The sequence below is a fragment of the Macaca mulatta genome, chromosome 19 (genome assembly GCF_049350105.2).
Source record: "Macaca mulatta isolate MMU2019108-1 chromosome 19, T2T-MMU8v2.0, whole genome shotgun sequence".
Classification (NCBI taxonomy): domain Eukaryota; kingdom Metazoa; phylum Chordata; class Mammalia; order Primates; family Cercopithecidae; genus Macaca; species Macaca mulatta.
Window position 1 is genome coordinate 67,638,777 of NC_133424.1, and position 12,008 is coordinate 67,650,784.

A 12,008-nucleotide genomic window follows, 5' to 3' on the forward strand; every position below is an offset into this window, starting at 1 on the left:
GGGGTTTCACCATTTTAGCCAGGCTGGTCTCCAACTCGACCTCAGGCGATCTGCCCGCCTCAGCCTCCCAGAGTGCTGGGATTACAGGTGTGAGCCGCCGCACCCGGCCATAAGCAGCTTTCTTTATGCCAGGCACTGTTCCGAGCATGTTATTCCACATAATTATCTCAGCAGTCCCAGAGAGGAGAAGTGACTGGCCCACGGGCACGCAGCTAAGCGGCAGGCCTGGGGTTGGTCAGTCCTTGGTCTCTTCACCACCAGGCTACATAATGGATACTGAGGGCAATGAGGCTAGCTCCAAGCTGCCTTCCCGGGGCTCACCGCTGCATGGGGAGAGCAGCTGAGGTGCTCTGGGGACCAGCTCAGAACGTTCAGAACTCAGCCCTCCTTCACCTGGTGGCTAAAAGCCCTGTTCCCGAGCCCATCCAGCCGAGTTCCAATCCCTGCTCCCTCTCCCTGAGCAAGCCAGTCACCTTCCCTCAGTGTCCTCATCTGCAGCATGGGAATACACATCATATCTATCATTGTAAGGGTTTCATTTTCATTTTTATTTTATTTATTTATTTTTTTAATTGTGAGACGGAGTTTCGCTCTTGTCACCCAGGCTGGTGTGCAATAGTGTGATCTCAGCTCACAGCAACCTCCGCCTCCCAGGTTCAAGCGATTCTCCTGCCTCAGCCTCCCTAGTAGCTGGGACTACAGGCACCTGCCACCATGCCCGGCTAATTTTTTTTGTATTTTTAGTAGAGATGGGGGGGTTTCTCCATGTTGACCAGGCTGGTCTCGAACACCTGACCTCAGGTGATCCACCCGCCTCGGCCTCCCAAAGTGCTGGGATTACAGGCGTGAGCCACTGCGCCTGGCCCATTGTGAGGGTTTAAAATTAAATGCTGCACGTGAAGCCCCCGGCACAATGCTGGATGATTATTAGTAGTAGTTTATTCTTTTTTTCTTTTTCTTCTTCTTCTTCTTTTTTTTTTTTTTTTTTGTTTTTTGAGATGAAGTCTTAGTGTTGCTCTGTAGCCCAGGCTGGAGTGCAATGGCTCGATCTTGTTCGCAGCAACCTCCGCCTCCTGGGTTCAAGTGATTTCCGGCTAGTTTTTGTATTTTTAGTAGAGATGGGGTTTCACCATGTTGGCCAGGCTGGTCTTGAACTCCTGACCTCAAGTAATCTGCCCACCTCGGCCTACCAATGTGCTGGGATTACAGGCGTGAGCCACTGTGCCTGGTCTAGTAGTTTATTCTTGTTCCAGTAGTTCCTCATCATTTGCAGATTCCATATTTGCAAATTTGCCTACCTGTCAAAATGTATCTGTAACCCAAAATCAGTCCTGGAGGTACTTTTACAGTCATTGGCAGACATGCCCAGAGCAGGGGAGACCTGAGCCGCCACCCAAGGTGCAGGTTCCTGGCTGAGGTCAAAGTGACCCTGTTTCAGCTCTCATCCTGTAAACAATCCCCCTGTCGCCACCTGTTTTGTGTCATGTTTCTCGCATTTTTGTGGTGTTGGTGGCGATTTCGCTGTTTAAACTGGCCGTGAAGCCAAGTGCTTCTGAAGTACCCTCTGGTGTTCCTAAGCGCGGGAGGCTGTGATGTCCCTTCTGGAGAAAGCCCCCATGATGGGCGTGCTCTGTTCAGGAATGATTTGTAGTGCTGCTGGCCGTGAGTTCGGCGTCAATGACACAGTATATGTGAAAGGTGTCTTGAGGCCAGGCACGGTGGCTCACGCCTGTCATCCCAGCACTTTGGGAGGCTGAGGCGGGCGGATCATGAGGTCAGGAGTTCGAGACCAGCCTGGCCAATACGGTGAAACCGCGTCTCTACTAAAAATACAAAAATTAGCCAAAATTAGCCAGGCATGGTGGCAGGCGCCTGTAGTCTCAGCTACTCGGGAGCCTGAGGCAGGAGAATCTCTTGAACCCGGGAGGCGGAGGTTGCAGTGAGCCGAGATCGTGCCACTGCACTCTGGGCTACAGCGCTAGACTCCGTCTTAAAAAAAAAGAAAAGTGTCTTTAAACAGAAACACATACAAACAAGGTTATGTAATGACTGGTTGACAAAAATGTGATGAGAGGATCAAAGGAACCTAACTAACTATATAGTTCCTCCAGTAGCCGTGACTCGTTCAGTAGTTGAGAGTTTGCAGTGAATTCATAGAACAGAACTCTCGAGAATAACAAGAATCAATTGTATTGTTGTTATAATTTTTTTTTTTTTTTTTTTTGCGATGGAGCCTTTCTCTGTCACCCAGGCTGGAGTGCGGTGGTGCAATCTCGGCTCACTGCAGCTTCCGCCTCCCGGGTTCAAGCGATTCTCCTGCCTCGGCCTCCCGAGCAGCTGGGATTACAGGCGCCCGCCACTTCGCCCAGCTAATTTTTGTATTTTTAGTAGAGATGGGGTTTCACCATGTTGGCCAGGCTGGTGTCAAACTCCTGATATCAAGTGATCCTCCCCCCTTGGCCTCCCAAAGTGCTAGGATTACAGGTGTGAGCCACTGTGCCCAGCCTGTTATTACAACATTTAATCCATACCGTACCCCTCCTGGCAGGATCATTGTGTCCATGTTTCACGGAGGAAACCGAGGCTCCGTGCTTGAGCATCAGGCAACCAGAAGTCAAACCCAGGCTTCTGTACCCCAAGATCGGCATTCAGAGGTGCCTTCTCTGTATCTCCCCATTCTCCGTCCATAGGCCTCAGATACCAGGGGCAGCTGGGAGCTTGCAACACCTGGAAAAGCCCTCAAAGGCTCACATCGTCACCTCCCATGAGTCTTTGTCCAATGGCAGCTCCTCCATGGCGGGTCACCATGGCTTCCCTCCAACCCTTGGCCTGGCAATTGGAAGCATTCCCTCCCGTCCCATATGATATGTTCATTTGTTTGTTACCTGTCCCCTCTGGAATGCAACTTCTCTGCTCCTTCCACCGCCCTTGCTGATGACTTGAGCATCCAGTGTGTGTCAGGCAGTGTGCCAGGCCAACTCCAGGAGGGCAGGGATGTGATTTAGTGCCCTGCTTCATTGCTGGTGGCTACATCAAAATGCAGGATGTAGTGGGGTCTCTGGTCAATGCATCACAGCGGCCAGCGTGTAACAGTCCTGACTGTGGGCCCGGCACTGTCATGTGCTAAGTCAGTTCATTCTGCTGCAGCCTGTGAGGTGGCTGCTGTGACAACCCATTGCCATTTTCAGAGCAGTGGCTTGCCTGAGGTCATGCAGGTATAAGCCCCAGAGCAAAGATTCAAAGCAAGGCAGGGGGCCAGGTGCAGTGGCTCACACCTGAAACCCCAACACTTTGGGAGGTTGAGGCGGGTGGATCACCTGAGGTCAGGAGTTCAAGACCAGCCTGGCCAACGTGGCGAAACCCCATCTCTGCCAAAAATACAAAAATTAGGCTGGGTGTGGTGGGTCATGCCTGTAATCCCAGCACTTTGGGAGGCCGAGGCAGGTGGATCACTTGAGGTTGGGCGTTCGAGACCAGCCTGGCCAATATGGTGAAACCCCGACTCTATTAAAAATACAAAAATTAGCCAGGCATGGTGGCATGTGCCTGTAATCCCAGCTACTCAGGAGGTTGAGGCAGGAGGATCGCTTGAACCTGGGAGAGGCAGAGGTTGCAGTCAGCCAAGATCGCCTCATTGCACACGAGCCTGGGCGACAAGAGCGAAACTCCATCTCAAAAAAGAAAGAAAGAAAAGAAAAGGTGTCGGCAGCACTCTGCTTCCTCTGGAGGCTCTAGGGAAGGATCCTTCCTTGCCTCTTCTAGCTTCTGGTGTCCTTGGCATTCCTTCAGTTGCAGCTGTTTCACTCCCATCACTGCCTGCATCATCACATGACTGTTCTGTGTCTGCGTCCTCCTCTCCTCTTATAAGGACACCAGTCATTGATTTAGGGCTCAGCCTCATTCAGGTCTCTGCTCCCGTTACATCTCCTGGGAGAAGCCTCACTCGGTTGCTCGTCATTGTATAGCTATTTGTTTGGAGCTGTGCAAGGCCAGAGGCCTGTCCACTGCTGGATCCCTGACCCATAACGGATGCTCACCTTTTGTTGAATGAGTGAATGACTGACAACCCCTTCGAAACTGCTGTGGGGGGAAACCTGTCTAAAAGGAACAGCCTCCACGCTGCAATTCTAGCCTCGTAAGCAGGGCTCCAAGCTGCTCCTTGCCAAGTGCCTGCTCTGCCACGGACGAGCTAGGGGCCTTGGGCAAATTGCTGAGCCTCTCTGTGCCTCAGTTTCCCTGCCCGTAAGGTGGAGATCACCGTAGTTCCCCACCTCCAGTGCTTGTGGTGAGGGTGAAATGTGCTAATGAGGGGTCCTGGTTATCTCTTGCTCAGGGGGCTCTGCCCTTTGATGACGACAACCTCCGCCAGCTGCTGGAGAAGGTGAAACGGGGCGTCTTCCACATGCCCCACTTCATTCCTCCAGACTGCCAGAGCCTCCTGAGGGGCATGATCGAAGTGGAGCCCGAGAAAAGGCTCAGTGTGAGTTGTGGGGGCACTGGCGGAGGGGGGAACAGTGGCCGATGAAGAGAGAACCCCTAGAAAAATCATGGGGGAAACCCAGCTTGGGTTTCCGGAACCTGCCCATCAGCCCCCAGGGTGACTGGGATCGCCAGCTGAGCCGCAACCCAAGGTCCAGCAAAGTGCCGCTCCAAACTGGGGAGGGGGCTACGCAAGACTGGAGCGGGGCGTCCCAGGCAGCGAGGGGGGCGCAGGACTAAGACACAGGATGCCACTGCGCATGCGGCAAAGTAATGCGGCCGGTCCGGGTACACGGAGACCGCGCGTGCGCGGGGCGATGCACTCAGTCGCCACTAGAGGGCGACGTCATATGTCATCCTGCCCCCAGTGGGGTGGGCGGGGAGACGATCAGGGACCCCAAAACCGCCCCAATCAACTTTCTTTGCGCGCCTACGTGTGCGTACGACCTCACTTCTGCTTCTCTACGACTCACCACCCTCACAGCTGGAGCAAATTCAGAAACATCCTTGGTACCTGTGAGTATGGGGTAACTGGGCTCTTGGGTCTCTGGCGGAAGTAGGGGTAGGGGCCAAAGCAGTAGAGGCGGCTGGGAGGGGTGGGATGCCAGGGCTCCTGAGTGGCAAGGGGCTAGGGACTCGGACTTATGGGCCCCGGGGAAGAAGACACAGCTGGAGAAGGAGTCTAGAGGTCAGAGGGAGGAGGGGCGAAGCTTGGGTCCAGGACTCCCGAGTTTGAGGGAAAAAGGGACTGGGGGCCTGGACTCCTGGATCCGAGGGAGGAGGGGCTGGGGGCCTGGACTCCTGGATCTGAAGGAGGGGCTGGGGGTCTGGATCCCTCGGTCTGAGGGAGAAGGGACTGGGGGCCTGGACTCCTGGATCCGAGGGAGGAGGGGCTGGGGGCCTGGACTACTGGGTCTGAAGGAGGGGCCGGGGGTCTGGACCCCTTGGTCTGAGGGAGAAGGGACTGGGGGCCTGGACTCCTGGATCCGAGGGAGGAGGGGCTGGGGGCCTGGACTCCTGGATCTGAAGGAGGGGCTGGGGGTCTGGTTCCCTCGGTCTGAGGGAGAAGGGACTGGGGGTCTCGACTCCTGGATCTGAGAGGGGGGGTCTCGATTCCTGGGTATGAGAGAGAAGGGGCCGGGGCCTGGACTCAGATTTCGGGGTCCGGAACCCTTGAGTCTAGAATGAAGAATGCTGAATTTCAGAAGCCTGGTTCCCAATGGTGTTTCTCCTCTTTCCCCAGAGGCGGGAAACACGAGCCAGACCCGTGCCTGGAGCCAGCCCCAGGCCGCCGGGTAGCCATGCGGAGCCTGCCATCCAATGGAGAGCTAGATCCCGACGTCCTGGAGAGCATGGCGTCCCTGGGCTGCTTCAGGGACCGCGAGAGGCTGCATCGCGAGCTGCGCAGTGAGGAGTAAGACCCCGAGACCCCTGCACCCGTGTACCCATGTGGGGCGAGCTGCAGCAGCGCCCTGCGCACATGCAGAGCGCTGGCCAAGGCACCCTGGCCTCTCGTGGGGCGTGGTTTGAAGCTCCCGCCTGGGAGTGATGGAACCAGCTGGAAAACGACCCAGAAACACGCTGAGAAAGTATTAATAGATGCTGCCACATAGTACTTACATAGACATAGTACTTACAAAGAGTACGTGCCTGGATGTTAGGTGTTACAGTGTTATTATAATTGAGTGAAACACAGCTGAGATGTACCCTAAACCAGAGAAACTGGCCATACTGACACCTAGAAAAAGGAAACCATGGGCAGAAATACAGGGCGCAGAGGAGACCTCCTCTGAGCATTGATTTCCGACCTCAGCCCTCTTCTACCTCTTTCCACCTTTCCCACTCCCTGCCTTAGGGAGAACCAAGAAAAGATGATATATTATCTGCTTTTGGATCGGAAGGAGCGGTATCCCAGCTGTGAGGACCAGGACCTGCCTCCCCGGAATGATGTTGGTGAGAAGGCAGGGCTGGGGGACCAGACACCTGGGTCTCGAGAGGGGAAGAGGCTGGGTACCGGGACCCCAGATTCCCAAGGAAAGAAGGGGCTGCAGGCTCTGAGCTTCCAGGTTTAGACTGCTTGACTTGCTCTTTGACATTTATCAAAACCCCTGTCCACTCTAGGCCTGTTTCACCATCTGTGCAGTTTCCAAGGCAGTTGTAAGTGTGCACAGCTGGGTGAAACCATCTCTTGATTGGGTTGAAACCGTTGTCCCTCAGACCCACCCCGGAAGCGCGTGGATTCCCCCATGCTGAGCCGTCACGGGAAGCGGCGGCCAGAGCGGAAGTCCATGGAAGTCCTGAGCATCACCGATGCCGGGGGTGGTGGCTCTCCTGTACCCACCCGACGGGCCTTGGAGATGGCCCAGCACAGCCAGAGGTGGGAGCCCCTGTCCCTCCAGGAGGATCCACAATCCCTGGGTCTCGGAGTTCAAGATTCTAACCCCAGCTCTACCTCAAATGTGCTGTGTCCTTGGGACAATCCACCTCCCCTCTCTGGGCCTCATTTCCTCACCTGGAAGGATTGTAGAAGTGAGGGAACATCTGTGGTTTTTGAAACCCTCCCATCTGATTTTTTTTTTTTTAATCTATCCTGGAAACAGATCCCGTAGCGTCAGTGGAGCCTCCACGGGTCTGTCCTCCAGCCCTCTAAGCAGCCCAAGGGTAAGGCCAGGTCCCCAGTGGGATTTAAGAAGGAGAAAGGGGTGGAGACATGGAGCAAAGATTGAGTAGCAGAAACTACAATTCCTGTGCAGTCTTGAGACTTGCTTCCTTGTCCCTGGAGGGCCAAAGACCCAAGGCCTCCAAAGTATTTTGGTCCATTGGCCATTTCTGCCTCCTTAGGATTGCATGCCTGAAGGGATTTTACAGAAGTTAGTTGAGTGCCTGCTGTGTACTAGTTTCTGCACGGGCTGGGTTTTCAGCCCACAGCATGATAGAAAGTCTTTGTCATCCTTGCACTGGTGCCTGGAAAGGAGGATAGTTGGACTACAAGTTCCAGCATGCACCGGGCCAGCCTCCGTGAGTGTGTGTGTGTCTCCTAGCGCCTCCTGGGAGTTGTGGTCCCCTCGCTCATCTCAGTCTCCTCTCCTCTGCAGAGTCCGGTCTTTTCCTTTTCACCGGAGCCTGGGGCTGGAGATGAGGCCCGAGGCGGGGGCTCCCCGACTTCCAAAACGCAGACGCTGCCTTCTCGGGGCCCCAGGGGTGGGGGCGCCGGGGAGCAGCCCCCACCCCCCAGTGCCCGCTCCACACCCCTGCCCGGCCCCCCAGGCTCCCCGCGCTCCTCTGGCGGAACCCCCTTGCACTCGCCTCTGCACACGCCCCGGGCCAGTCCCACTGGGACCCCGGGGACAACACCACCCCCCAGCCCCGGCGGTGGCGTCGGGGGAGCTGCCTGGAGGAGTCGCCTCAACTCCATCCGCAACAGCTTCCTGGGCTCCCCTCGCTTTCACCGGCGCAAGATGCAGGGTATGGGGGCAGGAACTGCTGAGTCCTAACGTGTGGAGAGGGCTAGGGGCTAAAAATCTGGTCCCAGGGATGTCGCTCTGGCATGTCTAGAGAGGAAGGGCCTGGGGGCCTGGATTCCCACGTTCCAGAGAAGAGGGGGTTTGGAGCAGAGGTGCACCTGTTGGGGGGAGAGGTGGGGCCTCTAGTTCTGGAGGAGGACCCCGATTGAAGGGCACGCCCCTTTGGGGCTCTGGATCACCTCCCATTGGCCCTTGGTTTGTGAGCCCCGTCCAGGAGGGATGGCTTGGCTGAGGCTGCACCTCCAGGCTCTGGAACCCTGGGAGGGGGTGAGTGCAGGCCTGTGTGCTGGCAACTGGGACGGTGGACAGGTGTTGACCACGTTCTCTGCCTTCCCCCTACCAGTCCCTACCGCTGAGGAGATGTCCAGCTTGACGCCAGAGTCCTCCCCGGAGTGAGTCTAACAGGGAAGGAAAGAGTGGGGATGCAGGAGATTCATGCCCTTGGCGCCTTCCTAACCCTCCTCCAAACCATCCCCTCCCACTCAGGCTGGCAAAACGCTCCTGGTTCGGGAACTTCATCTCCTTGGACAAAGAAGAACAAATATTCCTCGTGCTAAAGGACAAACCTCTCAGCAGCATCAAAGCAGACATTGTCCACGCCTTTCTGTCGGTGAGGGGCCTGGGTCCCCTCGATCCTGGCCACCGCAGAACTACACGTCCCAGTTAACCACCTTAGCATAGGCCTGGCTTCCTCCCGGGGCTCCTGGGATTTGTAGTTTTATGGCCAGAGTTGGGTAGAAGTCGGTAGGCAGGAAAGATTTATCGTGGCCAGAGGCCTGGAACTGGGGAGATAGGATCCTGAATTGCACTGTCCCCAAGGATTGTTGAGTTCCCATTCCCCTACTGTGAGCTTTCAAACTAGCGAAAGAAACTTCACAGGCAATTTTAAGGCTGCCCCATTGCTGGTCTGTGGTTTTTTTGCCTAGGGGCTGATGGGACTTAGAGTTTCTGTGACAGATATGGCTTATGGGAAGCATTTGTAAAAGGAGCAAGCAGTGTTTCATGTGGTCTTGGAGTCTGAGGCTGTCACCTAGCTATCAGAGTCCTCGTGACGTTAGGATTGGGTTGTCCAGCCATTCCTCCATTACTCGCTGATAGGATAGAAAAAGCTACAAGTCCTTGCAGGCAGTGGGGCCTCCCAGTGCATTTCCTGTCCTTCTTTCCCTCCAGTGGCTCGTGGGACTTGTAGTTCCTTGGCCACAGCTGGTTGCGGGGCTGGGTATCCGTTCCCTGGGCTCACCCCTTCCTGTGTTCCCACCTCGCTCAGATCCCCAGCCTGAGTCACAGTGTGCTGTCACAGACCAGCTTCAGGGCCGAGTACAAGGCCAGTGGCGGCCCCTCTGTCTTCCAAAAGCCAGTCCGCTTCCAGGTGGACATCAGCTCCTCTGAGGGTCCAGAGCCCTCCCCGCGACGGGACGGCAGTGGAGGCGGCGGCATCTACTCCGTCACCTTCACTCTCATCTCGGGTGAGTCTCTTGGCTAGGCTGCCCTCAGCCCAGAGCTGGGACCGTTCGTGACAGCTCAGATAGTGTAGGAGCCCAGGAGTGCAGCTACAAGAGGAGGAGATGGAGTTCAGCTGGGGCCGACTCTCTGTGCTCCTCCTCCCCACACAGACCCCCCCCACAACCCCATCCTCTATTTCCCCAGTCTCATCAGCATTTCCCCGGCATTTACAGTGTAAATAATGAATGCATGATCTCCTTGAAGCTTCCAAGCAGCCTCTGAGGTGTTAGTAATCACCCATTTTACAGAGGAGAAAACTGAGTCATAGGGAGGTCAATGGACTTGGCCAGGGTCACACAATACACTGTGGCAGAGCTGCAGCCCAACCCGGGCCTCTCAACTTCAGAGGGAGAGCCCTGCTCTTCCTATTACTTTACGATGGTAGAGCCAAAGGGTGAAGACACAGCACACTGCTGTCTAATATCAGTCGGCCCAGAGCAGACATCACCAGTTGATGGCAGTGCTTATTCCTGCTAAGCTCAGTGGCAGCCTCAGAAACTTTTAACTCCAGCAATAGTATCTATTTGAATAGAAACCAACACCTGTTATTTGAAGTTGAATGTACGTGAGTTTGACTGTGTTCCTTAAATAGCAGCACAGACCCATTTGCAAACCATGGATTGATGTGGTCCCAGCGGAGCAGGGGAGATGGAGACCAGAGTGGGAGGGTGGTTTGCTTGGTGGAGGGACTGGGTTCTGCAGGCTGGGATGGCCTTCCCGATCCTGGACCCCCAGTCAGTGTTTTTCTGCCCACCTGTCCCTCCAGGTCCCAGCCGTCGGTTCAAGCGAGTGGTGGAGACCATCCAGGCACAGCTCCTGAGCACGCATGACCAGCCCTCTGTGCAGGCCCTGGCAGGTGGGGGACGGGGGCTGTGGGTGGTGGGGGCCATAGGTGGAGGGGGCCATGGGGGGCGAGGCTCGTGGGGGGTGTGGCCAGTGGGGGGAGGGGGCTGTGGGTGGTGGGGGCCGTGGGTGGAGGGGGCCGTGGGTGGAGGGGGCCGTGGGGGGTGGGGGCCGTGGGTGGAGGGGGCCGTGGGTGGTGGGGGCCGTGGGTGGTGGGGGCCGTGGGTGGTGGGGACCGTGGGTGGTGGGAAGAGGTCCAGCATGAGCAGGTGCTCTGGGGTTTGGTTTGCAGAGGAGGCCCAGCTAGTGGGCTCCTTCACCATTGTCATAGCTGAGGCCTCATCTGCTGAGTTGTGAGCAGGTTCCCCGAGAGGCTGGGGCCTGAGGAGGGTCTCCCTAGCAACCTGAGGACTGGCTCCCAGGGGTCCCTAAGAAGACGACAGGCTCTGTGTTGGGGGTCGTGGAACATCCTGCCAACAGAGGTTCTGGACCTCTGTCCGGGAGGAGGGTGACCCACCGTCCTGGTTTGCTTGGGACTGAAGGGTGTTTCTGGGATGCAGGGCTTTGAGTCTAAACCCAGGACAAATTGGCCACCCTCTGCAGGTCTCAGACATCACCTCAGTCTGGGGCTGGGGCCGAATGGTCCCTAGCAATCAGAATTCTAAGCTGAGTTCATGAGAATGTGCAAGATCTTGCTCTGGGGGATCCGGCCTTCCCGGGCTCCCAGTCCTGGTTATCAAAGACTCAAATCCTCTAGCAATCAGGGCACAGCAGAGGTTCATTGTAAAGGTGTCTTAGCGTGTTCAGGCTGCAATAAGAAAATACCGTACATTGGGCAACTTACAAACAACAGAAATTTATTGCTGACAATTCTGGAGGCTGGGAAGTCCAAGATCAAGCCGCCAGCAGCTTTGGTGTCTGGTGAGAGCTGCTTCCTGGGTCACAGACAGCACGTTTGTGCTGTGTCTTCACATAGCAGAAGGGGCAAGGGAAGTCTCCGGGGCCTCCTTCCTAAGGACACTAACCCCATTCATGAAGGCCCCACCCTCATGACCTAATCACCTCCCAACTTGACCGCCTAATACCATCACCCTGGGGTTGGGTTTTGGCACATGAATTTGGGAGGATGCCGTGTTCAGTCCACAGCATGGGGTGCGCCCGCCCAAGCAACCAGAGGTAGCCAGAATTCTCGAGGGAAAAGAGCGCCGGCCGCGGAAATCAGCCCTCATGCCTGAGACCACGGCAGTCCCTCCCCTAGGAACAAGGTCGCGGGGGACGCGGTGAAACAGCGTACGGGGCCCCATTGCAGGGCACGTGGACAGCCGTCTGCTCTGAGGGGAGTCAGGCAGCATCAGCCTCATGGGGCCCAGGCCCCTTCCTGGACCCCGGACCCCTGCCGAAGGGAAACAGGGCCCAGTGTTGAGGCCAGCGGCCAGGGCAGCTTTGGCCTTGTCACCAGAAACTCTGAGTGCCAGGGTCAGGGCTTTGGCTCTGCAGCCATGCTTCTCAACTCGGGGAGCTGGTTTCGCCCCTGTGTGTTTCCTTTGGCCACCATCAACAAATGACACAGCCTCAGGAGCTGAAACAACACAAGTGGTGATTATTGTACAGTCCTGGAGGTCAGACGTCCAGCCCGGTCTCCGCAGGCTAACACAGGGT

The 12,008-nt window shown here is 56.2% G+C and overlaps 2 protein-coding genes across 7 annotated transcripts in view; both read left to right on the top strand.

Annotated features, from left to right (window-relative positions):
- The window catches only part of BRSK1 (BR serine/threonine kinase 1), a 30,330-nt gene that overhangs the window by 15,656 nt on the left and 2,666 nt on the right, over window positions 1–12,008 (top strand). For all 6 annotated transcript variants that reach the window (XM_028840247.2, XM_028840245.2, XM_077981886.1 and 3 more), the window contains 11 exons: window positions 4,334–4,480; window positions 4,964–4,995; window positions 5,723–5,893; window positions 6,335–6,432; window positions 6,697–6,856; window positions 7,080–7,140; window positions 7,575–7,944; window positions 8,347–8,395; window positions 8,490–8,613; window positions 9,271–9,469; window positions 10,273–10,362. In XM_028840247.2, the coding sequence (XP_028696080.1) occupies window positions 4,334–4,480; window positions 4,964–4,995; window positions 5,723–5,893; window positions 6,335–6,432; window positions 6,697–6,856; window positions 7,080–7,140; window positions 7,575–7,944; window positions 8,347–8,395; window positions 8,490–8,613; window positions 9,271–9,469; window positions 10,273–10,362 (1,501 nt within the window). The remainder of the gene's footprint in view (window positions 1–4,333; window positions 4,481–4,963; window positions 4,996–5,722; window positions 5,894–6,334; window positions 6,433–6,696; window positions 6,857–7,079; window positions 7,141–7,574; window positions 7,945–8,346; window positions 8,396–8,489; window positions 8,614–9,270; window positions 9,470–10,272; window positions 10,363–12,008) is intronic.
- TMEM190 (transmembrane protein 190) overlaps window positions 1–12,008 on the top strand; it is a 98,931-nt gene that overhangs the window by 15,553 nt on the left and 71,370 nt on the right. The gene's annotated exons all lie outside the window — the stretch shown is intronic.